Below are 12,437 nucleotides of genomic sequence, written 5' to 3'. Positions count from 1 at the left end.
TGTCACTGCAGAAGTCTGTCCCTCAGGGGCTTTTCTTCTATTCAGAGAGACTTTTTCCATTGACTGGAACAAGGCTATCATGTAATTTCTGACAGCCACCATCCAAACACTGCAGCCTGTAACAATTATGGCTGTGAATCACTCCACCAGACCACACCACTGCTGTGGATGTGGGTTCTTGAACCAGGTCCCAAACCTATCACCAGGGCTACACAACTTAGTTTTGCCCCAGCGTTTCCAGCCACTGGGATTTTATCACATTGTCTGATGTTCTGCTTGATGCCCCAGCCCCTAGGGCTATAAGATTATGTAAGAATCTCTGCTTTTATTACAAAATAAAGTTCATTTTCCAGTTTTTCCAGAAGAACTTAGAAATGTGACCCATAATAGTGCAGACAACTCAAGGTTACTAACCCCTCCAACTGTTATGTTTAAGCCAACTATGATTTTTTTTAAGACCTGACTCATAATTTTTGAATGCCTGAGGGACACTAGTGTATTTTCAAAAATACGACTATTGTTCAGCTTTTCAGCTTGATTTCTTATTTCCTCAGCCTGACAGCATTGCCTAATTCACGGATTTTTGTTTCTCTGAACGTTTTGAACACTGTAGCTCTGTAATGCATTTCTGACATTCCAGAAGCAAGCCCCCAGGAGCCTCTGTCATGCATCTGTCATTGGAGGTGCCTTAACAAATGTCCTACAGCATGTTTACAGTTTCAAAATCATGCTTATCCACAAAAAAAAAGTGGTTGACAGATATATCATTTCTGGCACATTTTCCATGATGAATTTTTCTTTAGGATGCAAATTCCATCAATGATAGCAGGGATCTTTCTTTTTTCTGGTGTCTGAAAGCACAGACACAACTTCTGTGAAGTACCCGTGTGTGCACCTTGAGTCTATGTGCAGCCACCCAACATGCTTCTGTGACTTTACAGGTTCAATTAATTCCTCTTTTTGCTGGCCAAATGTCTGGGGAGATGAAGTTGTCTATTGCCCCAGGAGCACATCTATCTCACCCTGAGGTGGCTCCTGGAAGAAAAAGCATTCCCTGTTGTCTGACCTCTGACAATGCTGGTGGGTGGTGTTGCCACTTGCAGTCACTGGTGGCCTGTGCAATGCTTTTCTGTGTTCATAGGAGGCAAAGGAGAGAACTGGGTGGGAAGAAGACAATGCCTCCATCGAAGTGTGACACCATGAACTATTATGCCACAGCTCTGTGCTGAAGGGGGTAGACAGCAGTGTTTGGGAGAGGTTTACTGGGATGAGTGCATGGCATAGGACAAACATCACCAGCTGGCACCAGTGATAGCAGCCGCAAAGTGAGGGCTAGGCTCTCTATAGAGAACTGTCGACAGTTGCCTAATATTATAACTGCCCAACTCAGCTGGGTGTAGAAAGCAATGTGACTGTTGTTTGAGAAAGGCTGTCCAGATTGCTTGTGCTGGTGTGAAGACCACAATAGCACGAGTAGGGAGAGCAGCTCCGGGGTCCACATACACTGGGGAAGAGCTAATCACCCAAATACCCCAGAGACATTTAGTTTGTGAGGCTCTCCTTGCTTCAGTATAAAGGGAGTCCCTGACTTTAGCTGGACATTTCTAGAAGCTCAGGGTCTGTACAGAATCATAGAATCATTTTGTTTGGAAAAGACCCTTAAGATCATCACGTCCAACTGTTAACCTAACACTGTGACTAAACCATGTCCCTAAGAACCCTATCTATGCATCTTTTAACCATGTCCAGGGATGGTGACTCCACCACTTCCCCAGGCAGCCTGTTCCAATGCCCAACAACCCTTTCTATAAAGGAATTTTCCCTAATATCCAATCTAAACCTCCCCTGAAGCAACTTGAGGCACATTTCCTCTTATTCTCTCACTTGTTACTTGGGAGAAGAGACCAACCCCCTCCATGCTACCACCTCCTTTCAGGCAGTTGCAGACAGCGATCAGGTCTCCCCTCAGCCTCCTTTTCTTCAGGCTGAACAGCCCCAGTTCCCTCAGCTACTCCTCATCAGACTTGTGCTCCAGACCCTTCACCAGCATTGTTGCCCTTCTCTGAACTCTCTCCAGCACCTCAAAGTCTTTCCTGTAGTGAGGGGCCCAAAACTGAGCACAGGATTCGAGATGTGGCCTCACCAGTGCCGAGCACACGGGGACAATCACCTCCTTAGTCCTGCAGGCCGTGGTATTTCTGATTCGGACATTTATGAGCTCTTTGGCATGTTTTTTGGCCATGTTAAAACAATTCTCAGGGGTGGCTTGGGTTTTAGGATGGGCCCTTGCCAGCAGACTGTCAAGAGGCTGTCTACCTCATGTGGTTCAACAGCATGGATGTAGGCTGGTGGGGCGTAGTTACTGTTAGAGACTTTTCTCCTAGGCCTGGTGAAGAGAAACTGCATTTTGTCTCACATGTGAGATTATCATGTTATAAAAGATTCAGACTTTTAACAGAAACTTCACATCAAATTGCAGAATCTGGCTCCTGGTATGATTTGGGTAAAGTAGGAAGATACATCCACTGAAATTGTAATTTAGATGCTACACAGCCTCTGTGGCACAAGTCTTCACAGAAGCTTAATTTAAAATGTCTCTGTGGGCTAAAATACTTATTTTTCAGCTGGAGATAAGGTGCAGGAGAGCAGAGAGGTTTACAGAGCATAGCAGCACAGGGAATCTCTGATGTGCAGATAAGATAAACAGCTGAAGTCTCAGTGATGCTAATCAAATACAAAGTACAGACTCAGTTCTCCAGCAAGGGCAAACTGGCATAGCTACACTATTGCCAAGGGAACTACAACAATTTACACCAGCTGGAATCCTGCAAACGTTTTGTGGAAATTCAAGTCCATACTGCTTTTTCTGTCTTGCTTCTTCAATTTTCTTATTGACACCAGTAGGCATTTGGCCCCTGGTGTCAGTGGCAATGGGATTTCCAGTCCCTGTTGAGAGAACAGTGGGTTTTTGCGCATCCATCGTGGAATGTCTCCTGCATCCACAAATGGGTGGGGAAGAGTCATGGATTTGGGATGTGACGATCTATGCCTTAGCATAGGGCAGGGCGGGCCCCGGGGTGCAGCTGATGGCAGCCCATGGAGCTGTGTGTCTTGTCTGAGCATGTGTGGATGGGATTGTAGTTCAGCAGACATGGTCTGCATCAGGATGAGGAGCCCAGTGTGGGAAAGCCCCTGCTGGCTCCAGATGTGCTGGCAGGCACCACTTGGCAGCTGAGGTGCATCGAGCGTGGTATTGAGGAGGGGAAAACCCAGGCCTGCTGCATACCTGCTGCTGTCAGAGGAGACATCTCAGAGATGAATTTGGCCCAGTGCATTTTTTGTTCATCCAGACTCTCCAGAGCTGCCACTGATACTTATGGAAAAAGTGGCAAAAGCTATGAAAACACCACAGAGAACAGCTATGCTTAGAAGCACTGACACTTAGAACTGACTGATTGGAAGTGTTTTTGGGGACCAGTGCTGCTTGCCAAGTGTGGTATCAGGGTGAAGCTTTGGCCACTGCTGCAAAGATGCTCTGGTATCTTACCACTCCTGGGGACCATCTGCATCACTAAACACATATGAGTTTCTCTAACATGGTGTCCTCTCCCACCCGCCCACAGCAAATCTGTCGCTGGTGGGGGTAGAAGTTACAAGGCAGAAATGTGCTGAAGCAGCAATCAGAAAGCCCCAGTCCATCTGGGGTGGGATGGAGGAGGTGAAGGGAAGGAAGGACCCTCACCCAGGCAAACGTCCCCCTTTACTTGCCCTCCAGGGACAGCATGTCATGGCAGGCATATTTAGGAGAAGTCACGCACCCCTCAGCAGCAGCCGGGGTTCTTGGGAAGGGCTCTAAGCCCATCTTCTGAGTCTCAGCCTCTCACAGAGTTACCCAGGGTGGCTTCTGCCCTGTTTGGTTTTTGAGTCAAAATGTTTTGCTTTGTGAACATCTTATCAAGGCATAAGGTGGATTCTGTCCTTTGCCACTCCCTGCCCAACACCTAGATGTTGAATGATCAGTTTACCACAAGGCAATTTCAGTTTAGGTTTTGGAACAGACCCTTGACCTCCATCTGTTTTATGTCCTGACCAGCTGTACTGCTGATTCATTAATTATTCATAATGCCTTACGTGACAGAAACACATCGTGCTGGCCAAACACTTGGGCTGTAGGGCCAGACCCACAGACTGTGATCACTTCTCTTTCTTCAAACAGGTTTAATGATGCTATGTCAACAACAGGCAGAGACAGCACCATTAGGCCGAGTCCACTGAAGTTAAAAGGACTAGTCCTGTAGATGTGCCATTGTTCTGGATCACAAGACTTCTCTCCTCCAGATTTTTCAGGACTACACCAACTCTTAAGGAAAATTACCGGACAATGCTTATAAATATGGTGTGGAAGAGAATAACATCTCAGGGATGGTCATAAATGCCACCTGCTATTCAAAGCCTTCAGAAGTTTCTTCTCACTGTCTAGTCTTCTTCCCTAGCCTTGTCAGGCATGTGCAAAATCACATACCTATCCCTCTTTTGTAGCACCTTAGGGGATTCTGGACTCCCTCCTCTCAACACTCTGTGTATTCCAAAGGCTTTTTTTGCAGGGCTGCAAAAGCTGTGGTGGGGCCTGTGGACGTGGTCATGCTGCTGGGGCACAGAAGCAGCTATGGTTTCAGTAGAATGCAGTGCCATGGCTGCAGTCTCTCCTCATCTGATGCAGGGGCCCACCATCCATGGGAAGCTGTGCTTCGCTAAGGACATTTTCCTGAGGCTTGGGTCTTTGGTTCTGCTCTCATTTCTTGCCTCACATCAGTCATCTGGGTGCATATCACTATTGCAGTGTTTGCTGTTAAATCATAGAAGAGTTTGGGTTGGAAGGGACCTTCAAAGCTCATCTAGTCCAACCTCCCTGCAATGAGCAGGGACATCTTCACCCAGATCAGGTTGCTCAGAGCCCCGTCCAGCCTGACCTGGGATGTCTCCAGGGATGGGACATCCACCACCTCTCTGGACAACCTGTTCCAGTATTTTACCACCCTCATTATAAAAAATTTCTTTCTCATGTCCAGCCTGAATCTCCCCTCCTTCAGTATAAAACCATTACCTCTTGTCCTATTGCAACAGTGTTGGATGTGTCTTTCAGCTAAAGACCCACTGTCTGACTAAGGAGACGTATCCACACATATTGCCATGCTAGTTGTGGTGCTTCCAAATAATCGTAGAATCATAGAATCATTTTGGTTGGAAGAGACCCTTAAGATCATTGAGTCCAACCATAACCTAAATCTAGCACTAAACCATGTCACTAAGAACCTCATTTATATGTCTTTTAAACACCTTTAGGGACGGTGATTCCACCACAGCCCTGGGCAGCCCGTTCCACTGCTTCACAACCCTTTCCATGAAGAAATTTTCCTTAATATCCAATGTAAACTTTCCCTGGTACGACTTGAGGCCATTTCCTCTCATCCTATCACGTGCTACCTGGGCGAAGAGACCAACCCCCTCCATGCTACAACCTCCTTTCAGGTAGTTGCAGACAGCGATCAGGTCTCCCCTCAGCCTCCTTTTCTCCAGGCTGAACAGCCCCAGTTCCCTCAGCTGCTCCTCATCAGACTTGTGCTCCAGACCCTTCACCAGCTTTGTCACTCTTGTCTGAACTCTCTCCAGCACCTCAGTGTCTTTCCTGTAGTGAGGGGCCCAAAACCAAACACAGGATTTGAGGTGGGGCATCACCAGTGCAGCCAACAAGACTGCTCTAACAGGTAGATATTGGGATGGTCCAATACACTATGTCCAAGAATGCCACACTGAGTGCAGTTCAGACTGGGACCTGATCTCTGCAGTGCAAGCCTCTCTCCCATGGAAATGACTGGGATGTCACCAAGGATTATGGCTTCAAATGAGCAGCAGGTGAACTCTTAAGAAATAAAGATCACAGGCAACCTTCTGCTCTCAGTTACACTCCATTGACGTCAGTGGGGTTGCCTGGGGTTAACACAGAGCAGAATTTCATTCCTCATTTTTGATGCATATAGCTGAAGCCCCCCAAAATGTTTTTCGGCATATGGTACAGTGTCTAAAAATGTCATCAGTTACTCCTGGGCTACACATGCTGCAAAGTTCTTCTTCCTATCACAGCAACAGAAAATAGCTATCTTGCCCAGCAAAAGCTCGTGGAGCTGTTTTGTGTGTTGCAGCACCCTGCACATGGTTCAGTGAAATGAAAGGGGATCGGATGCCTCTGGGACTTGTGTGTCGTGCATCTCCTGCAACCGGTCGTGGCAACCCGCCATCAGCTGGCAGAACACAACAGCTCCGTTTTGGGTGTCCCGTTCTGCTGTCAGACACGCTATTGCATGGGTGCAGGTCCTTTTGAAACTTTAGTGTTTCCTTATATCACACCCTTGTGTTGTAACTCCTCCCAGATCCCGTTTGGCTCCAGAGAGGTGCTGTGGCGTTTCAGAGATGCCATAGTGATAGGTGAGAAAGGTCTTTACAGGCCTATGAATATAGATCACTTAGGAAAGCTAATTTCTACACTGTGTACTGGGCCACAATCTTCCACTCGAAGCCAGTTGTGCTAGAGGCTCTGTGTTTGAAACCAAACTGATTGTTTTCTTGTGGTATGCCTATAAACTCCTGCTTCTTGGCTTTCGCTCATCCATACTCTAGAACAGCAATCAAGAACAACAAATAATGACAGCCAAAAATTTTAAATCAAACATTTTTCAATCTGACACATGAGGCATTACAGTTCATAGATTTATTTCATTGTGCTTCTCTTTGGTTTTAGTTTTGATTGTTTTAAAGAGGTACTGAGAATAATTCAAATATTACTCATGGGAGTTCTAGTACAAAATAGCCAGATTCTATTTTGTAGTGCCTGTGTTCATGCAGTGACTGCTATTATTACCATTGGATCAAGCTGGGGTTGAATTTACTTCTTGGTGAGAGGGAGATTTTACAAGGTCCAGTCTTCTGGGACTGAAATTGTTATTTTCCTGGCACACTAGCACATTCCTGTATTGAAGCGCCTCCTCATTTCTTCAAGAAGGGATTCTGTAGGGAGATGTTCTCCTTCACATGGTCCTTACGGCCTGGAAATCCACACCAAGTCCTTCCTTCACGTTTTTTTCCTGGGTGTTTCACTCAGGGCTCTGCTACGATTGTTTCAGGACCCATTTTGCACTTGCTGGCTTGTGGCACTTATGTGATGGACAGCAGATTCCATGTGTCTGCAGCCACCCTGGCCTCACAGGCTGTGCTCTTCTGATAGCAGCCGGAAGATGAAGGACTGAAATCAGAGACTGGGAAACAAGCGGTGTGCTTGCCAGTGGCATCCCTGTTTGGGGAAACACGGACATCTCTGCCTGCCCCCAGCTCAGCACAGCAACAGCATTATCCTTGCAGAGAGGAGGATTATCGAGGGTAGGACCTTTCCCCATGTTACATTGTGGGGCTGGCTGCAGTGGGCAGTGAGGTGAAATAGGGGGCAGATCTTCCAGCAGACAAATTAGCTTGATATATTAATATTATGAAAAACCTACATTCAGTTCAGCCTCTGTGCTATATACACCAGTGCAGAGTTAACTAGCTGTATGACAAGAGATCTTCCTCTTTCATCACAGGATTTATGCTATTTCACTACAGTAACTACACCTCATAACACTGCATAATTTTGCCCCACCACAAAATGTAGGAAAGCACATGAGATCGGCCTTACTCAGTACTGGCAGATCCTGTGAGCTGAAATATTACAGGCAAGTTTGTAGTAAGACAATAGCAAGACATTAATGCAAATCTTACATTTCCCAATATCCACAAAATTTCAAGAGAAGAAAAGAGGACCATTTTAGGTTCAGGCATCAGAGCTCAGTTAGTGTTGAAATATTAGTAGGAGATCAGAGATAGGTCCAGATGGCTGAGGGCAGAGGCCAAGCCAAGTGTGCCTGCAACTTAAACAGAGTAAGTGGGGCTTTGGGATGAATCTGTGTTTCTTAAAGGACTTTAGAGAAAAGTATTTCCTTCATTTTAACAATTAAAATAACTCAAACCTCAAACAAAAAAACCCCATAAGTGCAGGGTAAAGAACAGCAGCAGTGTAGCTTATTCCCTCACATATTACATTTGCTGTTACTGAGACAAGCAACTATACCATCCCAGCCATATGTGTGTTGCAGGTTGGGTTAAATCCCTTGGAGCCGGTGGCTGTAACAGCTGTTTCCACTCAGGATCATTGTAAAGAAGCGAGTTGCAATCTGTAACAAAAGAGCTAAAATGATGTTTACCACTTCCCCAAATGCCAGCATGCATTGTCACACATACCCTCTCCATGCCATACGTGCAGGAGCATATGCTGCATTTAGGTGCTGCTGGCAATGTGGGCAGGGTGGACTGGGAGAACAGGTGTGCCCACAACCCTTTGGCAATGTGACCACGATTCTTTTCTGTGTAGGAAGGCAGGTGTGCAGGCCCATGTGTCCAGATGGGTTTTGCTGTCAAACATTTTGTGAGGATGCCTGTGTCCCAGGGGCCAGCAGCCTTGAGGAGGGAAGCAGCAAAAGTGCATCAGGCACAGGTTTAGGGCATGGGCATGTGCGCCCATGCATCTCAGGGAAAGAATAGGCAGTATATGTCCTTCTGGGCTCTGTGCTGACTGGAAGAGGCTTGGAGCTGGGACATGGGAGCCTGGGGTTTGGAGACCACCTGACTTTTGTGTCTGTACTCATCTGTTCCCTTGTGGCAGGTTAGGGCTTGCTCTTTTTCTGGCTTGATCGTTACATGTGTGAATTGAGCTCAATAGTAGTTCCCTAGGAATTTTTAGACATTCTTCTTGCTGCTGAAAAGCAAGTAAAAATAGCCCGGCCTTTTGTACAAGGCCCCAGATCAGGTCTCATGCTTCCGAGACTACATCTGTGTTGCACTCAAAAGCGTGACTGCAGGACTGGCAGCAGCAAGGCTGGAGACCAGTGGCCTCTATATTTACTCAGGTAGGTTGCAAGCACCAACATTCACAACATTGCATTAAAATGGACACTGGTCAGGCTGGGCTAGTGCTGACTTGGATATTTCTGTGTGAATCACCAGGTGCTGGGTGACTGGGGCCATTGCCAAAGCACCTTCGTTGGGTGCCTCCGTAGAAGGAGTTTGTTCCTTGGCTGGATACTTTCTGCTAGAAATACTTGCCCTAATCTGTCCACTTGGATGAACACCTGGTACTACCTAGAGAGAAGACATCTCAGATGGTGATGTGAGGACAAAGGCAGCTTTCAAAGTATCCAGTGATCAAATAATTTTGCATTAGCATGTAAAACTGTCAGCCCCCAGCAGAGCACTTGGAAGAAGGACAGAGAGAAGAAATATACAGTGGAAAAAGATCATAATTGTTCTGTCCTGCAAACAGTAAAGAGCGAATTTCCCTTCATCATGGTGGGGAGGTGCCAAGCAATTAATTAACTGGAAGACAGTTATCTGAACCATTCAGCAAGCTCTCAAAAATTCTGGCTTTCTTCTCATTTACGCATTTATTTAAAAATATTTATTAAAAATCATTCTGCCAACAATTTGCAAAGGGAAAAATGATATCCAGTGCACCTTGTCTTTGTGCACTGAATTTAATGAACTAGCTTCTGTGGAGGTGTTTGCAGTGCAGAGAGCTAAGCTTGTCCATAAATCTTTGTGGGAACAAAGCTTCGCCTGCAACTCCTGAAAGCCAGGGACTGCTTCTCTTTGTTACTTGTGTAGGCTTCTGGGACTTCATCCGGGCAGAAGACTTGGGGCATGACTACAAATAACAACAGCTGTAAAAAGCAATTAGCTGTAAACTAAGCATCCTAACAGTGTGTATTAGCTGTAAACTAATCAGCTGTAAACTAAGCATCTCAGCTTTGCTAGGAAAACACCCTCAACAGGCAACAACCAGCAAACTCATAACTACTGGGTGTAAAAATTAAAGGAACATTTTACTTTTATAAGGTAAGCCTGGAAAATGCTTGGAATCAAAGAAAATTTGGTGTCACCACTATTTCATTTCACTGATTTCACTCTACACAGAGGCATCTTTCTGTGATGGACACAGATGATCACCAGTTTCCCATATATATTGTTTGTTCACTGTGTGACATGTATAGTTGGAGAACAAAATAACTCCAGCTTGTGCACATGTATCCTCTCTACTCTTATTTATAATGTAAATTTACACCCTTTCAGTTTAGAGCAGCGTAGCTCACTGTCATCATTTATTAAAATTTATAAATCAGAGCAAATGAAATGTTCTGAGTAGTGTGGCAATCCTAAAAATGTAAAGACATTATTAATGTTTAGCAGCCATAGCTGTCAGTGTCATTTCTAAGTGCTGTAATTGGCAAGGAAAAGGGAAAGATAAATTTTTTGACTTGTACAGGATGGTACAGTTTCAAAGTCCTTGTAACAGCCCAGACAGGAATCCAGTGATGTAGAGGTCTTTGGTCAAGTCCCTCCATGGAGAGAATTTTACCCTAAAAGACCAAGTTGCATTTCTATGGAGCAGATTAATTGAATGTGATTTGACTTAAAAAAACCCAAATGAAATATTTGTAAGTTCAGCCATAAGTCAAGATTTCTCTGTCCCCTGGTTGGATTATTGTTGTTTCATTGCTGTCTTGTTGCTTTGCTTTGTTGTTGTTACTAGCTGCAGAATTCTTGGAAGATCTTTAACACGTTTGCCCTTATTCATCTTCAGAGGAGCACTTGTCTAGGGATCTTTGCTCCCAATCAGCTATTGCATGTCCCCAACGTGACATTGCCTTTATCATGCCATGCCAAACCATTGGGATTCACACAAGCATAGCTCTGGCCAGCTTTACTCCATTTGCTTGTCAGAGGAAGCTCTGCCAAACTACATATGTTCATTGCAGAGATAACTCTTGAGAAGTGATTGAAACTGAGAGGATTCAGCAAATAATGGAAATTCCCAAGAACTCAAAGCAGTTTTTACTGTAATATGTTATGACTGCACATTCTCTTTTCTCATACTGTGCCTTTTAGAGGAAAGCTCACATCTGCTCTGCCGATACCATGATGAAAAGTATCTGGAGTCATGTTCCAGGGGATCATCATCAATGAGATTCTCTCCAGCCTGATTCATCATCTTTTTCTCTTCTGCATATACAGATGTTGCCTCCACATCAGCCTCTCCACAGTGGTAAGACTGATTGCAAATGCTCTTCATATGTAATAATAAATATTTATGCTAGAAAAACAGAGTATACAAATGACTCGACATTTTTGAAAAGGATGATGTGATGTAGAGTGCTGTACTAGGATGGGGCAAGACTGAGTTACTCAGGAGACCACCTCAAGTCTGATACTCCTCTAAAGCTCGCTAGAAAATGAGGTCTGATTTTCAGTGTCTTGCTTTAGGCAGAGACCTGGTGGATAATAAGATATTTCTGAGAGATTAATAATGTCAGTATCCAACAGTCTTATTTCCCTACAGCAATGCCTCCACCCGTGCCCAAGTCTCCTGGGTTGCTGCTGATGTTGAAATGAAATGATCCTTTTCTCCTAGGGTATAAACATCACTCCTGCTGTGGATATTGACTTTTTGGGGGGGTCTGTTTCCAGGGCAAGGCTCTGTTTTTCCAGTGTGCTGCAGTGGTTCTCAAACACTGACAACCTCCTTGACAAAGAAGGGCACTTTCAGCCCCCAATGCCAACCTCTCCTGCTCCAGAAAATACATCTGGTAAGAAAAGAAATGCTATCAGCAGGGCAACAGGTGGCATGTTGCAGCCAATCATGAAAAGTTATAATAAGACAGAGGGAGTGCGTGCGAGCGAGAGAGAAAGGAGAAAAAATGAAAAAGAGGAGGACTAAGCTGAAGGAAAATCCAGTGGCAAGCATTTTTTCCACTATTGCACTTACACAGTGTTGAAATAAAGGCCTTGTGACTTTGCAGCACTGAGGTTGGGTACTGCCCTGGAAAAACATTTGGCCATTGTACTCCTCACTATTTGCTTAGAAGGAATTCAGAAGGGATTTGCTTTCTCTTGTTTCATGAGCCCCACGCTTTCACACTGACCGAAGTGGATACACACCACCTGGCCACGTCCATCACTGCTGCCGGGTGGTAGAATTCCTGATTATACTTAGATACTGCAGACCCCACTCCGTCATTAGCAGAGAAGCTCTGCTCACACACCGCCGTCCGAAATGGAGCTGGCCGGGAGCTCCACACACCTCGCCTGAAGGAGCCGGATGCCTTCTGGATCAAAGATGAACGACCTGCTGAAGGTGCCCCTGGTCCATGTCCTCACCCTGGCAGCCCTCAGCGTGGCTGAGACTCTCCCAAAAGGTTTGCTTGGAGGGGCTCTTTCTGCTGCTTGCTGAGAGAGGTTTTGCAAAGGGGAAGGTGTCTCTGGTAATGGGGTGGGTGGTGCGGTCGCGTTCCCAACAC

At 45.5% G+C, this 12,437-nt stretch overlaps 1 protein-coding gene across 1 annotated transcript in view; it reads left to right on the top strand.

Moving 5' to 3' along the window:
* The first annotated feature begins 12,168 nt into the window (after positions 1-12,168).
* The window catches only part of MUSK (muscle associated receptor tyrosine kinase), a 58,981-nt gene continuing 58,712 nt past the window's right edge, over positions 12,169-12,437 (top strand). Inside the window, exon 1 of the mRNA XM_065656030.1 lies at positions 12,169-12,335. Coding sequence (XP_065512102.1) covers positions 12,239-12,335 — 97 coding nt within the window. The 5' untranslated portion in view covers positions 12,169-12,238. The remainder of the gene's footprint in view (positions 12,336-12,437) is intronic.

This window comes from Caloenas nicobarica, chromosome Z, assembly GCF_036013445.1.
Source record: "Caloenas nicobarica isolate bCalNic1 chromosome Z, bCalNic1.hap1, whole genome shotgun sequence".
NCBI lineage: Eukaryota > Metazoa > Chordata > Aves > Columbiformes > Columbidae > Caloenas > Caloenas nicobarica.
This window is presented reverse-complemented; position numbering and strand designations above follow the sequence as displayed.